The following is a 17500-nucleotide window of genomic DNA, read 5'->3' as shown; positions in this document are numbered from 1 at the left end:
GAAGGATGAGTACAACCCCAAGAACACCATCCCAACCGTGAAGCATGGAGGTGGAAACATCATTCTTTGGGGATGCTTTTCTGCAAAGGGGACAGGACGACTGCACCGTATTGAGGGGAGGATGAACGGGGCCATGTATCGCGAGATCTTGGCCAACAACCTCCTTCCCTCAACAAGAGCATTGAAGATGGGGCGTGGCTGGGTCTTCCAGCATGACAACGACCCGAAACACACAGCCAGGGCAACTAAGGAGTGGCTCTGTTAGAAGCATCTCAAGGTCCTGGAGTGGCCTAGCTAGTCTCCAGACCTGAACCCAATAGAAAATCTTTGGAGGGAGCTGAAAGTCTGTGTTGCCCCGCGACAGCCCCGAAACCTGAAGGATCTGGAGAAGATCTGTATGGAGGAGTGGGCCAAAATCCCTGCTGCAGTCTGTGCAAACCTGGTTAAGAACTACAGGAAACGTCTGATCTCTGTAATTGCAAACTAAGGTTTCTGTACCAAATATTAAGTTCTGTTTTTCTCATGTATAAAATACTTATTTCATGCAATAAAATGCAAATTAATTATTTAAAAATCATACAATGTGACTTTCAAGATTTTTGTTTGAGATTCCGTCTTTCACAGTTGAAGTGTACCGATGATAAAAATTACAGACCTCTACGTACTTTGTCAGTGGGAAAACCTGCAAAATCGGCAGTGTATCAAATACTTGTTCTCCCCACTGTATATACAAGAAGATAGACAAGTTTTAGTAATATACAAGATGAGAGTTTTAGTAATATCTCGATGGATGGCTCAACAATCTGCGTTACTGTGTTTGAGTGTTTCCTCACGGAGAAGATGGAAAGGCAAACCCTTGTTACACAAACCGAGATTTGTAGTTTTTTGTATCCCAGAGTGATGGCCGCATTTATTTCCTTATCTGTACCCACAAATACCTCATTGTGAAATGCAGTTGGAGGGGGAGAGAGAGAGAAACTAACAATCTTTTTCTTCTTTAACGGTCACAATTATTCCCACGTTCTTGAAGGGGTTGGCTGAGGAAAGTTTTTGGCACAAGTCTTTCACGAACCAGCTGGCCAGGTCGAACGTTCAAATAAGGTTGGGGAAGGAATTTGGAATTTGTTCCAGGGTGCCAGTGATAGCAAGCCAACTGTTCGTGAAGGACACCGTCAGATCTTTAAAATCCACCAACTAATGCTGGTAGACGCGACACACGGTTTAACGTCTATCCAAAGGATGGCACACACATTTATGGATCACCCTGCCTGTGAAACACCAGGTTAAAAGTTTAAAGCTATGTCGGGATTCAAACCCAGGCTAGACAGTTTAGGAGAGAGAGAGAGAGAGAGAGAGAGAGAGAGAGAGAGAGAGAGAGAGAGAGAGAGAGAGAGAGAGAGAGAGAGAGAGAGAGAGAGAGATAGAGATAGAGATAGAGATAGAGATAGAGATAGAGATAGAGATAGAGATAGAGATAGAGATAGAGATAGAGATAGAGATAGAGATAGAGATAGAGATAGAGATAGAGAGAGAGAGAGAGAGACAGACAGAAAGACAAAAACACAGAGTAGTTCCTCATTCACTGGTGAAATATCACCACAAACCCCATGGTCACGTCCGTGTCCACTTCGTTACAGTTAAGGCTTTGACTCTGCGAGCAGGATCGTGAGCAACGTGCGGGATCGATTGCGCGCAACACAGTGCAGTTGATGCTCAATATCGTGAAGTCAAACACTAATGTACAGCTCATGAAGAGCCAACCGAGGACGAGTCGTCATGATATATCATATCACTGGAAGCCAAACACAAGCACCCCCACATGTGAATCATTCAGTACTCGACTGACAGAAGTGACGTCCCGTGCGGTGCAATCGAATGTGCGCTGCGGTTAAAATCGGAGTCGCTCGTGGTGATCGAGTGAGATCAGAGGTGCCTCTCTTTCGGCTCCACAGAGGCACCTCCATCGTGGAAACCCTTTTCCAGCACCATTGCACTGCAATTGGTACTCTGTGCGACGCGCCCCTGCGATTTATTTTTTTTTTTCGTATAAAAAAGGCGCAATTTCCACACTCTTCACAGCAAGCCGATGACCACAGCTGCTGCGGAGGTAAATATATGTAGACATTTGGCGAGGATATCTCCCCGATTGCAAACTTTCACAAATTATACTGTAATAGACACAGCAGCCATGGGTCGTGCTCTGTCCATCCAGCAAATCGTGCGAGCAGAGCCTGGAAGGAGCCGTCACGATGCCGGCCGTTACGATCCTCACAGGCAAGTTGTGTGAAGCGCTTCGTTTTTCGCTCACATTCTCTCTCTCTCTCTCTCTCTCTCTCTCTCTCTCTCTCTCTCTCTCTCTCTCTCTCTCTCTCTCTCTCTCTCTCTCTCTCTCTCTCTCTCTCTCTCTCTCTCTCTCTCTCTCTCTCTCTCTCTCTCTCGAAGCACCGTCACTCACCCTTGATGACGCCCTTGAGCATCCGAAAGCGGCATTTAAAGGACACGGTGATCATCGTGAGGGGCTGGAGCGTGTGGTTCTTCACGCGTGGCTACATCCCGGGCTGTGCCCCAGACTAAGCTCCAACTGAGCTCCCTCTTTTTCTTATATGGGAGCTGTTAACAATCTGCGCTCCCGTATCCAACAACAAGCAGGACAGCCCACGTTCATCTCAGGCCCATCGAATGATACCGGCCTTAGCACCTCTTGCTATCTCCTCCGCCTTCCCTTCCTTCCTCCTTAAAATCACCCCCGGCCCCCTCCCATCGTGCACACCGCACCACACAGCTCCCGGGTTACTGCTGCCGGTTCCGGCTCTCCTCCTCATTTCGCATCTCCTTATAAAAGGCTGTGAGGCGCAGTTGGGCAGCTTCACTTCTTCCCCTCATTTTCCCACGTCTCCTCGGACCTTGACATGCCTCCCCCCTCGCCCCGACCCCACCACTGTTTCTTCCAGACCCATGGGGTCCTGCGTTGGGACAACAGCCGCAGGTGAATGGACTCCCTGCCCAGGCAGCCGCCGAGCCGTGGCGGTGGCACCGAGCACCTCATGAATTCTTTATCGCGAACGCGCTTCCGCCAGCGAGCCAAAAACGCAATGGGAAGAAACAGGGAGGGAGATGGCAAAGAACAGCAATGAAAAATCCCCATTTTCATGTCATATTTTCCTCAGCAACGTTTTCCATTAAAGCGGAATATGTGCCGCCTCGAGGAGGTTTTTCGCGCCAAAAGCTGAGAAGCGCAATCTTTCCGTTGAACCCCTTCACCCCCTTCGCCATGCACCTTGCGCTCAATCCTGGGATCTTCAAAGCAACGCCACCACTTCATGATTATACCCTTTGAAAAACACAATATCATCGGTAGCCATAATGGGTTAAAGTGATATTCCCAATCACTTATCAAAAAGTGAGCAGAAGTATACTTTGTGGAGGAAAACTTGTTTCCAGGTAAACTTCAATGGAAAAAAAAATTGTTGAAATATCAATGGCAGAAGTTCAATCTAAGGTGTTTGCAATAAAAACTGCAAACATATTTTTGAGCTTCTTTTTGGTGTATAATTTAATGAATGCTCTTGATCCAGCATTTAATGGTTTGAGCCAAACAATGCACATGGGTCGAGGAGAGCCAGTGGGACCTTTAAAAGTTGGTTTGATCTATTCACTTGCCCTTGATCTCATAGCATAACCAAGGATTAATGTGCAGTTCAATCTCAGGACGAGAGTTCGTCGAATTCTGGATGCTACATCGTGTGGATCCCATATACCGTCATGCTGTTTGAGTCTGCATTTAGGTTGTGGGTGTGAAATATCTCACTTTTTGGTTTACAAAGTCGAGGCTTGTGGAGGAGCTAGAACATAGAATGAATGGATCAGGACATAACAGAACAATAGAAATAGAGGAGAGACACACCACCAGCAGGGATGAGGGACAGAATAGAGGGAGACTTGGAGAAATAAGGGATGTGGGGAAGAATGAGGCGCAAGGGGAAGACTCACGGAGTAGACGGGTGAACAAGATGGATTCAGAAGCAAACTGTGAGGAAGGAAAGACCGGAAATTTGGAAAGAGGTGGGCTTGGGGAGGGTGAATTGGTTTTGACAAAATTATGGTTTTGGATGGGGAATGATCTGAGATGGTGGTGAACAGCTGTCTTGAAGACTTGGAGGGAAGAATGAGATTGAAGAGAATGTGCAAGTTGGATCCACACGTGGGAAAAAAGAGGAACAAATGAGTGGAAGTGAGCAGTGATTCTGGATTTTGGGAGTTTTCCCAGAAGGAGGTTGATGGTGGACCATCTGTGCCCTGCAGAAACCCCGGGGAGGGGGAAGGGGATGGGACAGATTCTGCAAGATCAGAATGAGGTGGTAGAAGACAGAGACCACCGACCTATCTGTGATGTGAAAGTGAAAGGTCCAATAGACAGCTTTATTGCAGGAGATTCCAATAATCTCGAAGGCCTTGGTTTCCATGGCGATATGCTGAGCATGGTGTGAGGCTGGGGTACCAGCCCAGAGGGGAGAGCAGGACTCTATCAAGCTATGGATGAAGGCCTTGCATGTGGATAGGAGTTCAAGTGTGCCAAGGAGGGACTTTGTATGCCCAATTGGTGGCTAGCTTTGGAATGTGGTTTTCCCAAGAAAGATCATGGCTGGTAGTGAAACCCAATGGTATATCTTTTAAAAAACAGTGATGGGCTGGAGCATTTGCAAGGACTGTGAGAAAATCTATTGTTTGGTTAACCTACACTTTATTACCCGCACCAAAGGATTTTAGGGTGTTGCAGTTGGGTCCATTTGTTTGTCTGTCTGTCTGTCTGTTTCTTTGTTTGTTTACGTGTTACTTGGCAAAAAATTTTTTTTGCCAAGAATGTTGGACTGGAGCATTTGTCTGTCTGTTTATCACACGATTTTTGGCCACAATTTTCAAGCTATCGTTCTGAAATTTTTTTTGTGTATGTATTGGACGGGCCAAGGATAGCAATGCTTAATTTTGGTGAAGGTCCGAATCCGGATCCGTATCTGAGAATTTTTTAAGCGATTCTTCACCATTGAGAGATCGGGCCAAAATGACATATAGCACAATATCTCAAAATATTCTGGACGGATTCGGATGAAACTTGGTGGACAGGTTGGGTGTGTGACAAGGAGGAATCGATTCAATTTTAGTGAAGCTCTTAGTCTGGATCCAGATACGAGATATATTTAATTTTAAAGTGATTTTTCACCATTGAGAGACGGGGCTAAAAATGATATTGCATGATATCTCAAAAAGTTGTTGACGGATTCGGATTAAACTTGGTGGACATGTTGGGTGTGTGACAAGGACTAATTGATTCGATTTTTGTGAAGATCTGCATCCAGATCTGGATTCGAGAAGTTTTCAAGTGATTCTTCACCATTGAAAAATAGGGCCAAAAATGATATATAGCACAATATCTCAAAAGGTTATGGATGGATTCTGCAGAAACCTTTTGGACAGGTTGGGTGTATGAATAGGACTAATTGATTCAATTTTGGTGAAGATTCAAATAAAGATGCGAGAATTAAAAAAACTGATTCTTCACCATTGAGAGATGGGGGCCAAAAACGATGTATAGCATGATATCTACAAAAGTTGTGGACGACTTTTGACAAAACGAGGTGGAAGAGTTGGTTAGGTGACGAGAACAAGCCGATTCGATTTTGGTTAAGGTCCAGATTCAGATCCGACCCGTCAGTGGGATACAAAATTTAAACTATTCAGCCGATCGGAGGTATGTGCTCTACCGAGTGCCGTTCTATTTCGCCAAGTGTCACTCCATGAGTGATTTTTCATTTGTGTTTGTTTGTTTGTTTGTCCGCAAATAATTTTCGTGTTTTTCTCCCCAACAGTTTGTCGGATTGAGACGAACTTTTCACCAGAGGTGCAACTACTCATGTAGAATGTTGTAATAATAATTATGGCATCACAGGTCACGTGGTCTGGCAGCTATGTTTGGAAAATGGAAAATATTTTGACCTCTATCTCTTAAACTGGCCCAAGGAAAAAATTGAAACTTGGCACATGGCAAATACTCCTCATGGGGAATGTGTGGTTTTTTTAATGACGTCATCGTTGCCTTCATTATGATGCCATAATTGCATACGTAGAACGCTACATCTGATCAGTATGAAAAATTATCAGGATCATTTAGGGATAAAATGGTCCAAAGAAAAAAAAAGTGATGACATCATCAGTAACGTGATTCTGCAGCCATATTGTTTAAAAAAATACAACCTTCAAATATCTTCTTGTCTGACGTGGCTGAACTTATTGAGGCGAAACTTTATGCATATGACCACCTATCTCTGAGGAGTAACAGTTCATACATATTAAACCATAAGTCACGTGGTTTGGCAGCCATGTTAGATTTATCCTAAAAGCCTGGTGTTGGCGCAGTGGTGAGGGCAGCGGCTTGGGATCCAAAAGGTCCTGAGTTCAAGCCCCATTGGGCCACTGAATTAATACACCAGGGGGTTGACTCAGCCTGTCACCCTTCCGAGGTCGGCGAAATGAGTACCAGTATACTGGGCCGGTGTATACCCCGGTTAAAATAGGTGTACCATATCCCTGTGTCGTAAGAGGCGACCAGGGTTGCGTCAGGAAGGGCATCCGGCGTAAAACATGTGCCAAATCACTATGCGGATCATACGGATGATCCGCTGTGGCGACCCCGAACGGGAGCAGCCGAAAGAAGAAGAAGAGAGGAGTTAGATTTATCCTAAAACCCATAAAAATCTTCTTCTACAGAATGGCTGGACAGATCGAGGGGAAACTTCACACAAATGTTCCCCAAGCCTTGGGTGTACATGTTTGTTGAGGAATAATTGATTTGGTTACATGGTTTGGCAGCCATATTGGATTGAAGAAAACATTAAATGATGTTTACTCTGGAACCGCTTTATCAATCGACATGAAACTTCACAATTATGATCTCGTAGTGATGGGGAATGCATGTTTTTAATTTCAACTTGATCAGACACATGATCTGGCAGCCAGAATTATTTATTTTATTGTTCTGGGTTCTTTTTATGATCTTTTTTTATTTTTTGAATAAGGCTCACTTGGCTGTGCCTGGATGGGTTTGAGGGTAGAGGAGTAGCAGCTGAAATGTGAATCCTCTCCAGGTTCCTCCTGATGACTTCATCTTTTCATTTTGCTCGTTTGGGTTACTTCTGATTACTCCAATGCAGGACTGCACCTATTTGGTCTTTCATTTAATTCGATTTGAATTGATTTTAATCCCATTTTAAATTCAATCGAATAGAAATTAAAAACGTCATCGGTCAGGTTCAGGTGTCCAATCAAAGCGGGGTTGCATCATTGCGGGATGTCTTGGTACCTGGTCATCACTGCCAGCAGTTATAAAAGTGGCATTTATAATTATGTCTCATTAATTACGCAACACACTAGTACACAAACGCCACACAAAATACATCACACAAAAGTTCTGACAAGGGTCTGCAATCTCTGATTCCTCTTTCTATGATTAACTAATTGCAATTTGACTTTCCAACAGGATGGTGCAGAGGTATAATGCACAAACACTTAAGTGGTCAAGTCTGGGTTTGATACCTGTCCAGAATCTAAACTTCGCAGTTGCGGTGTTGCGCAGTCATTCAAATGCACAATGAGCTGGGTATCCTGTCTGCTATCTCTATTATAATACCAAGCTTGCACACTAAAAACTCGGCTCGCCGTCACACGATCCCTATGAAATTGCTGTGGCACGTAGCGGACATGCCGACATTGTTTGGGAAGTCTTGGCATTCCATAAAACCACTTGAATTTTGCACAATGCGGATTTTTGTCATTCCCCGTGTACGGTCTGTCATCTGCTACCAGCTATGTTGTACTGCTATCCCGTGAATGTGCACGGGTATCGCTAGTAACATTAGTTGCTGGTCTTTAAAGATTCCTCAATGTCTTTTGTGAAGAGTTGCCAAGTTATCACTGACACTGTGAATAAATTAATACTTCCCGCGAGCTTCAGTCGAACAGCTGGTTGAACATCAGATGGAAGATTTGGATGAAAGACTCTCCCCAACCGACCACAAGAAGGTGACAATAGTTGAGGCCAGAAAGAAGTTATAATCGTAGTTGTAGTAGTTTGAGTGAAGTGAGGATGAGATCGTTTATGCCTGATGCATGAAACTCCCTGCAACACATGCCTATAGAACACAGACTTTTTCGAACGCCGACCACATTTTCCACACAATTAGCATGTAACTTTATAAAAGAATTACCCATGGGTAGGTGATCCTATGTTGAAAGTTTTGCATCAATCTCTTAAGTGGTTTAGGAGAAAATGAATTGAAAACTGAATAAAGGTGAAAAAGTAAGGGTGGAAGAAAAAAAAGGAAGTGAGGGCCTCGGCCAACGTTCCACTTCAAGGTTTGTTGTGGACATCTATTTCCAGTATTGTAGTCGTAGTTATAGTCATAGTTGTCATAGTAGTAATGAACACCTGCATCAAGACTACCTACATGTGTATACCTGGAAACGTTTTCTAAATTATGCACCAAAGAATGCTTGAGGGATTCTACATATTAATGTAGAATTCCCGCCCGCCGGCGTGCGAACGACTGCGTCTCACCAATAGCGGTCGCTTCGCCCACCGAACGGACAATCCAGTCATGACTTTCTGGAACAATGCCAGAAACCAGTCACGGGTGGGTTTTTAATCCCACCACAACCTTGTCCGCACTCTACCCGCGCTACAGGGTCCGATCACCAAATCTTCGATTTACCTAATTATTCGCGCGGGTAGGTTACCGAGAGATTGTACCTCAATGGGACCGCTTGGAAACGTGCCGCTTAAGCAGCTCACATCTTTTTGGAATAACTGAGCGGGGTATTATCGCGCAGTCCCGTTGGACCCGATCACTTTACCGGCTATTTAAAAACCAACTATATTCCGAGTGTAAGATGGGACAGTTCAATGAGGGAATGGACGCAACGAACAGGTTTACATTCACACAAGGACATTTATTATAATAAAGCACATATGCAATTAAACAAGGCAAAACACTTATGCAATTATACAAGCAACAAAAGCATGACAAAAGAACTACAACCGTCGACTTATTATTTACAGTCACTTGCACTTAACAGCAGTTCCTACTTATAAGACGGGCCCACGGACGCGCGCGCGCACACACACACACACACACACACACACACACACACACACACACACACACACACACACCCAAGAAATGGTGGCAGAGGCCTTTAATAACGAGCTCCAGCTTGGAGGACAGGTGAGCTGAAACCCAGAACCTATCTCGAACCTCTCCACCTCGTGTGGTCTTCAAGTTGTTCGGACCCAGGCTCCAGCGAGAGCGAGCTGGATCCAATCGCCGTGATCCTTCCCGAGCTCCCGCGAATCCTCCCGAGCTTCTCAACATGTGCTGGTGAGACGAGGCGCCGATCCTTCCCGTTGATGCGTCGCTTCCCCGAGGAACCACCTCCCGCGCTTCTCAACACATGCTGGTGAGACGAGGTGCCGATCCTTCCCGTCGATGCGTCGCTTCCCCGAGGAACCACCTCCATGAGGAGGTCGATGAGTCGAACAAAGCAGGGAACCAAAATGGAGAACAAAGAGCTCCACGAACCAAGACGAAGAAGCCACCACTCACAGCTCGAGCCGAGCGACCGGCTTAACTTCCCTCCAAACAGGGAAGCTTGAAGCAAAAAAAGCTCTCCCGAGCCAAGCAGAAGCCGAAGCTCACGGAACCGTCAAAGCAAAGAGCCTCCAAAAAGCCTCCTCCCGTGTCAGGCCTCAGCCGAAGCTCACCGAGCCAGCCGAAGCAAAAAGCTTCTGAAGGCCTCAACCCTAACGCAAGCGAAGCAGGACCTGACAGTCTGCTGAACGACTCCCCTCAACTCCCTTCTCCAACTCTGCCCTTCCAACTGTGCCCTTCCAACTCTGCCCCTGAACAAAAGAAAAAGATCTCCTCTTATCCTTCTCCGCCCTCTCCCCGCTCCTGGCGTTACTCATGACTCATGCCCTCGTGCTCCATCCCCCGCTCAGCCACAGTTGGGAGGGAGTTATTGACATCATGAATCACGGGACGGCAGGGTTCTTCTTGCTCTTCGTAGAAGAGGGGGAGGGATGTCTCCATTGTTTGTTCCCTGACTATTAAATCGATCCGCAGCGCATCTAATCGATTTCTAAACATTTAAACAATGAAAGGTGAGCTATCTCGGGAACAAGCACTTTTCGACATCACTGACTAAAGGAACCTGAATGTTGTGTGCAATCGAATTCCCAAATTCGTAAAAATATGATGAGCATATTTTATAATACAGGAATCATATCCGACAATATCCTTTGAAAATTGTTCCTTTAGAATGTCAAAATCATACAAGTGAACAATAACTCGAGATATCTAACAGTTGTGTGATTCCTAATATCTTGCAGTAAAACCATAGTGAACCATATAAATCACTTGAAGGATATTAACCTTACACTACCTCATGTAGGATATTTTCCTGTAAGATTTCTGGAGAATACATTGGAAAGGGAGATCAGACTTGCATTATAGGGGAATTAGAAGTGCCCTTTCCTTAAAATTAGGCCTGATGTTAGCTTAACAGTCCAGTGGGCTTAAGCTCCTCCGCTCTTGAATTCAAGCCCCTGTTGGGTCGCTGGATTAACACCAGGTAAGGTTTACTTAGCCTGTCATCCTTCTGAGGTTGGCAAAACGACCACCAGCTTATTTGGTAATAACCATTTGGGGTAACCTGTGTTGGAGTGGTGACCTGTCCAGGACTGTACTTTTTGCCAAAGAAACTGCCTTATGGTGTGAAAGGAATGGTATTATTTTATTATTATTTCCTTAAAATGTACTTTAGATAGAGGATACGCGTATCATGGAAAAATACATGAAATATCGACTTGGGAATGTAGAGCTTTGCAAGTGGTTTAGAAAATCCAACTTAAGAGTAAAATATCTTTTTGGGTGCTTTTGTGATATTTTAAAATTTCGGTCGAGTGAATCCTGTGGGTATGACCACAGATAGTCTATGTATAGCTCGGGGAAAGTTATAATTCAGCAAAGTTGGTAAAGTGGTCTATATTGTCTGTGTGTCTGTGTCTGTGTCTGTGTCTGTGTCTGTGTCTGTGTCTGTGTCTGTGTCTGTGTCTGTGTCTGTGTCTGTGTCTGTGTCTGTGTCTGTGTCTGTGTCTGTGTCTGTGTCTGTGTCTGTGTCTGTGTCTGTGTCTGTGTCTGTGTCTCTGTCTCTGTCTCTGTCTCTGTCTCTGTCTCTGTCTCTCTCTCTCTCTCTCTCTCTCTCTCTCTCTCTCTCTCTCTCTCATAGATGAACGTTTCATCAATTCTCGTTGATTACATGTCACAGGACAACACTGCATGTGATGAAAGACAGACTGCTGTCATTACATAGTGGGAAGGAGGGCACAAGAGGCAGACATGAAGAATTCCTTCAGCTTACTGACTGTCTGAATTAATGGCCATCAGGATCATGAGCTGGGAATCATGCATCATCGAGGTTTTGATCACACACACACACACACACACACACACACACACACACACACACACACACACACACACACACACACACACACACACACACACACACACACACACACACACACACACACACACACACACACACACACACACACACCTGAATAGTCTTTTCATCTAACTGACTGCATGATAAAATGACCATCCCAATCAGCTGGGAATCATCCATTGTCTTGTTTTTAACCCTTCAATCCCAGAACCTTTCCGACCCGTGTGTCCACAATCTTAATTGTATCCGAAGTTCATACAATCAAGGAGAAAGAGAGAACTTTGAGGCTTCTTCTTCATACTGTTCGTTTCTACATTGTAATCCCAACAGTTATGAATCAGCCACTTGGATGCACCTTCTCCATTCCCCTCTATCCTCTGCATTTTCCTTTCTTAATCCCACGCTTTTCAAATTTCTTTCCACTACCTCCCTCAACATTAATCTCTGTCGTTTTCTTCATCTTTTCTCTATGATTGACTCATTCCATGCTTTCTTGATTGGCTCTTCATCACTTGTCCAAACCACTGCAACCTTATCTCTTTAATCCTTTCTGTGATACTTGCAGCTCCAGTTCTCTTGCATATCTCCTCATTCCTCAACCACTCTTTTGGTGATACTCTGAGAATTCACCAAACCATTCTCATCTCTCTCCTCTCCAGCAACTCCTCTTCCCTCTTTCTCAAAATATCCCTTTTTCTTAATTTTGAGCCTCCACCACGCTAAAGACACCTTGGAGAAGCCCTAGGTAGTGCAAGGAAAGCATTGACTGGTCACTGTAATACCAGATTCGTGTAATGGATGATCGAAAAATGGATATTTTGTCAATAGGGCATCGATTTCTCCGGAGATTAACTGAGAACCTCATCTTTAACGCACATAGTCTCATATCACAGCATCAGTTGTGATATTTTCCATCAGCAACGTGTGCGTGTATGTTTATGACAGACTTTAAACCCACCGGAGGATTGAAATACATTCCTTCAGAGACTGGCATTGCCATAGGAAAAGCAATTTGAAGGTATAAGGTGGAGATATTGCAGTGGAAGAAATTGATCCGATGCTGACACTTTGCAGAAATATGGCAATGGAGTCTTGATGAAATGAACTCGTGTGGCCTTCGCTGAGATAACTAACCATTTGTTTCTTTTTGCGTTTCGGGGAATCGGAGCTCCACATGATGCAGTGAGAGATATGAGAAAGAAAATTGAGGATATTCTTTCAACAACAACAAAAAAACACATAACAGAAAAGTCATATTTGTATCTGGGAAGGTTGCCCGTGCCCCCAAAACAATTCCATGCATCATGGAGATCCTGAAATGTTGCGCAGCAAATAATTTCCTCAGGTCCAACGTGAAGCTCCAGTGCATGCTGTTCCTCTAAGTTCAATCACACTCACCCCTCACCTCCTCGTCATCAACGGGAGATACACACACACACACACACAACATCGCATCACTTCACCTTATAATCTCTATGACATGCGGGCCTGTCAACCGCGTCTGGCGAAGAGAGAACGTTCAATTACTAATCTCAGGATTGATGTCAGACCTCAAAATATGAGTCTTATCACGACATCATGGGACAGACAGGCTCTCGGAGAGCATGGACTCTTCCTTCAGGCTTGTCGGCTCCGTTTTGAAGCATGTGTTCGCAGCCTCGTGTTTTAGGAGAGTAACAGCCATTTGTATGCTTCAAGCACAGTAGACGCCATGAGCATCGTTGTGAAAAGACAGTGCATGCAAGGTCTAGAAATCCCTGCCTCAGAGTTTCCAGCAACTCCCATATAATAGGACAGACGAAGAGAAATGACACATTTCTTCTTTTTTTTGATGAAAATGCCGTTCTGTTTCGGGAGAGGGCTTGGTGGCGTGTTTGGGATGGAGAGGTGGAGGCGGGGGATAAAACGTCGAACAAAGCGCTTTGTCAGTATGGCAAGGAGAGTTGACATATTTGCCTCACAGGGTGTTCAATCTACATCAACCCGATGTGGATAACGCGTGAACGTTCATGCACGTTGATTCACTTCACTATGAGGAAAAGACAAGTGAAGAATATGATCAGAAATACGAGTTTGCAATCTACTTTTAAGTTAGGAGCTCTCATCAGTTGTAAATCAACTGTGTTTTTGGGTTTGTTATATAAAACAAGCATGATGGAGAATTAATTTTCAAAATTATCAGCTAACCCTTGCAACAAATGTAGAATTTAGCTGAAATTTTTTTGTTGTTGTTGTTCTTGTTGCTAATCAAGTGGTTTGAAGGTATTTGTTTTTCAAACTTTGGAAATTAACTTAAACAATTGGCAATTAAATTATGTAAAAATAAAATGCAGAACATACCTTCATCTTGCATCGTGTGGAAGCAAAATCCTAAGCGAACCCTTCGCCTTGGCATTCCGGGTTAGAATTAGATGCACATGGTGGGTGAAGCGTGCTCAATTTGCCACCACAACAGGGCTCAATTAGCCAAGCATTTGCAATCAGGGATTTCTTACATCATGACGTGACATGCTCAATCGAGGAATGTACCATTTATTTTTCAAGTGGGATAAGTATATTGAACCATTGTCTCTTCTCTTTACTTAGTCATTTGTATTAGGTGTTCATTTGCTTTACACGTGCTGTGAAGCTGAAGGATTTTGGCCTTATTCGAGGATCAAATTGAAAGAAAAAAATTAAAAGTTTTGAATCATCGTCGTCGAAACAAATGGTTAATTGTATGCTGCTGCTGCTGCTCCTACTACTGCTACTATTACTATTGCTCCTATAAAGACTCCAATTAATCCCACTTTAAGAGGTGATTGGTCAGGTAAAGCTTTGGCCGAACTCCTTCACGAAGCGACTGGCCTGATATTCGACTGAAGGTGGCATGAAATTGTAACGTGTCAGGGTTTCAGCTACAACTCACTGACTCACTGTAAAAGACAACGAAAGGTATTTAACATCCACCAGTACAGCCAGTGCTGGCACATTGGTTCTGCAGCGGAGCGTCCATTGATGCCTCGCGCTGCATGCGAAACATCAAGTTGGCAGTTTATAGCTGGATTGAAATTCGAACCCCAGCTAGACGGTTCTCAAGCCATCTAAGCTATCCTTGAAGCCAAATATCCACCTCCTTCGTTCGATTATCATTAATACTATTTTTTTATACATTTATTTTGCAAAATGTAATTATAGTCTGTCCATTTATTTCAAATTGCCATACCTATTTATACGAGTGCGGTAACATTCCATTTCCATGCCTTCATGATTTTTTATGAACGCAATTACTGTCGCAAAGTTGCGTTTGGAATGCACAATTTTCCTCAACAGCCCAACAATGCAAGATGAAACGAAACACAGTGGCAAATAGATTGCAAAGCCCAAAGCAAAAATAAAATAACCAAATAAATCCTGTTTATTTTTACCTAACATTATGATCACGAATCGCTTTGGAGAGTTTTTAAAAGCTTTTTGATTGAATGAAGAAACTGAATTGAAATTCAGATTGAATGGACAATTTTTTTTTTTTTTAAGGTGATGCAATGAAGAAAAAAATATAAAAAAATGACCGTTTTTACAGCCATTTTTTCCTGCTGTGCAGGGGTTTGGCTTTTCATTGAGGCAATGTTTTATGGCCGGATGCCCTTCCTGACGCCAACCCTGGTCGCCTCTTACGACACACAGGGATATGGTATACCTATTCTAACCGGGGCATACACCGGGACCAGTACACTGGAACTCATTTCGCCGACCTCGGAAGGATGACAGGCTGAGTCAAACCCCTGGTGTTAATTCAGCAGCCAACAGGGCTTGAACTCAGGACCCTGGGATCCCAAGCCACCATCCTAACCACTAAGCCAACACCAGGCTTGGTGATGCAATGAAGAGTAAAACAGAATTCTTTCCCCTTCCAAAACCCCTCAGCAGGAGGTGAAATATTCCATTGCCTAGCACCGCACATCTCTTCTTGCAGATATCCTTTCCCCATGATTATCATTACTGCATTATAAAAGGCTTCACTGCACAAGCAATTGGGCTGGAGGGCATAGTAAATGGTCGGTGCTCTGTCGAAACCCTCAAGCGCAATATTATCAGTAAGAGAAGCAAAATTATAAAATCAAGTCTTGACCGTGTCCATAATTACGCTTGACATTTTAATTAGATCACCGAGGGATTGATAGACCTAAAGAGTCTGATTATAATCCTCAAACGCACATACACTACAATTTCTCATCCTTCTGTTGGAGCACAACACCTGCAGCCTCATGCTGTGCACACTACTCAGGTGATTCCATTCATTCCATCCATTGGGACCATACTCTGTACGGTGTGCCGGTGCTACCAAAGCAGTCTCCTGGGCTATTGGGCACAATCCTAGGTGGGTCACCACTCCAACACAGGATATTCAAATGGCTCAATCATCCCAGCAAGCTGGTATTCATTTTGCTAATCTCAGGAGGATGACAGGCTGAGTCAACCCCACCTGGTATTAATTCAACAGCAAAGCAGGATTTGAACTCAGGACCATAGGAGCCAAAGCCACCACCCTAACCATTAAGCCAACACCAGACATACTCAGGCGGTTGCACACCAGAAAAGGGTTCTAAGGAGCTGAGGAACTTAACCATACAGGGCCAATACATTTGTAATTTGTAATACTATGCGACATGGTATATTTATTTGGATATGGTTTTGTCAGGATCAAAAGTCGGATCTGACAGTTCAGAGGTTGAGTAAATGACCATTGAACTTTCTGTCAATTTAAATTCAGAATATGAGGGGTGCACAAAAAGTTCTGAGAATGAGATACTCACAATAGTCACATGCCAACATTAATATAAAAAAAAATTCAATGCACAAGTTGATACAATTACAAAGAATAATAATAAAAAAAAGAATATTGAATACTAAGATAGAAAATATGCAACCACGGAACCAAATCATTCCATATGGAACCATATGGAAGATGGAATACAGTATCGTTGGAATAATGGAATAATGAAATGATGGAAGTACCCAGGAGGCTTTGGACAAAATAATGTCAAATCTATCTCTTTACTTCAGGATTAAATTCAGCAAGATGTGGGGTAAAACATCAAAAATAATAACAATAATAAACTGGGAGGCGTAAGCATTCTATGGCACAAATATGCTTGTGTTGCTTTGAAGATGTAATTGACATTTGCATGTTGCTTGGCATGGTGGATTGCCAATAGATGTTCATGGCAACAAGTCGTTGCATGGATACAAAACGTGAGCCTGGAGAACACTTTGAAAATTGCTTAACAACCGTGCATAGTCAAGGGAAGTAGAAGCAAGATGATAGGTGCAAACGAATCGGCATACACAAATAGGTGTCTAAAGTCATTGTCTTTATCAAACAATGGCATTGTCATATGATAATTCAACATCCTTTCTGAATGTGCCATGCAATGTCAAATCAAAGAGAGAATTGACTTTGTTTGCAGAGGATTTTCCAGCTTGTACTTAGTTTGTACAACGTACTTACCACCTTTCCATATTACTCTTGCCAACAATATGCATCAGAAATGGTGCAGGAGATAGAGGTGAAGGAATGGCTGCAAACACAATGAATGGTAGTGGTGGATGGAATCAAACCTGTCACCAAGTTTATGAAAAATTATGTGTCAACAAGAATATCACATCGGGTTATAATCAGGTAAGAACGTCAAATAATGCCTCTTCACTCGTGACTATGAACCCTTGTGTCACACCAACAATTGCTGCAAGCGTTCTGACCAAAGGGGGTGCCTGCCATGCATCCACCCTATTTAGGCGTCCATGACATGGTTTATGAGGATTTTATCAGCTGAGAAATAAGCTTTTTACAGTTAAAAAAAAAAGGTAGCAGCCAGGAAATAAGATTCTCTCTTTCATAGTCTCTGCTCACGGCAGACTGCAGCTTCAGTCTGAAGTACCGTTTTACCAGTAACAAGCTCAA

General features: G+C 43.6%; 1 protein-coding gene across 5 annotated transcripts in view; it reads right to left on the bottom strand.

Annotated features, from left to right (window-relative positions):
* The window catches only part of LOC147020212 (glutamate receptor-interacting protein 2-like), a 588802-nt gene that overhangs the window by 503267 nt on the left and 68035 nt on the right, over positions 1-17500 (bottom strand). The window contains exon 1 of one of the 5 annotated variants that reach the window (XM_085895374.1): positions 2456-3024. The exons of the other annotated variants lie outside the window; for them this stretch is intronic. Within the exon in view, the coding sequence (XP_085751500.1) occupies positions 2456-2510 (55 nt within the window). The 5' untranslated portion in view covers positions 2511-3024. Of the gene's footprint in view, positions 1-2455; positions 3025-17500 lie in introns of those variants that run through there. 5 annotated transcript variants of the gene reach the window in all.

The sequence above is a fragment of the Eptatretus burgeri genome, chromosome 9, assembly GCF_056783735.1.
Source record: "Eptatretus burgeri isolate ZD-2024b chromosome 9, Ebu_testis_v1, whole genome shotgun sequence".
NCBI classification, from domain to species: domain Eukaryota; kingdom Metazoa; phylum Chordata; class Myxini; order Myxiniformes; family Myxinidae; genus Eptatretus; species Eptatretus burgeri.
Note: the sequence above shows the minus strand (reverse complement) of the source record. Positions and strands in the feature narration are given on the sequence as shown.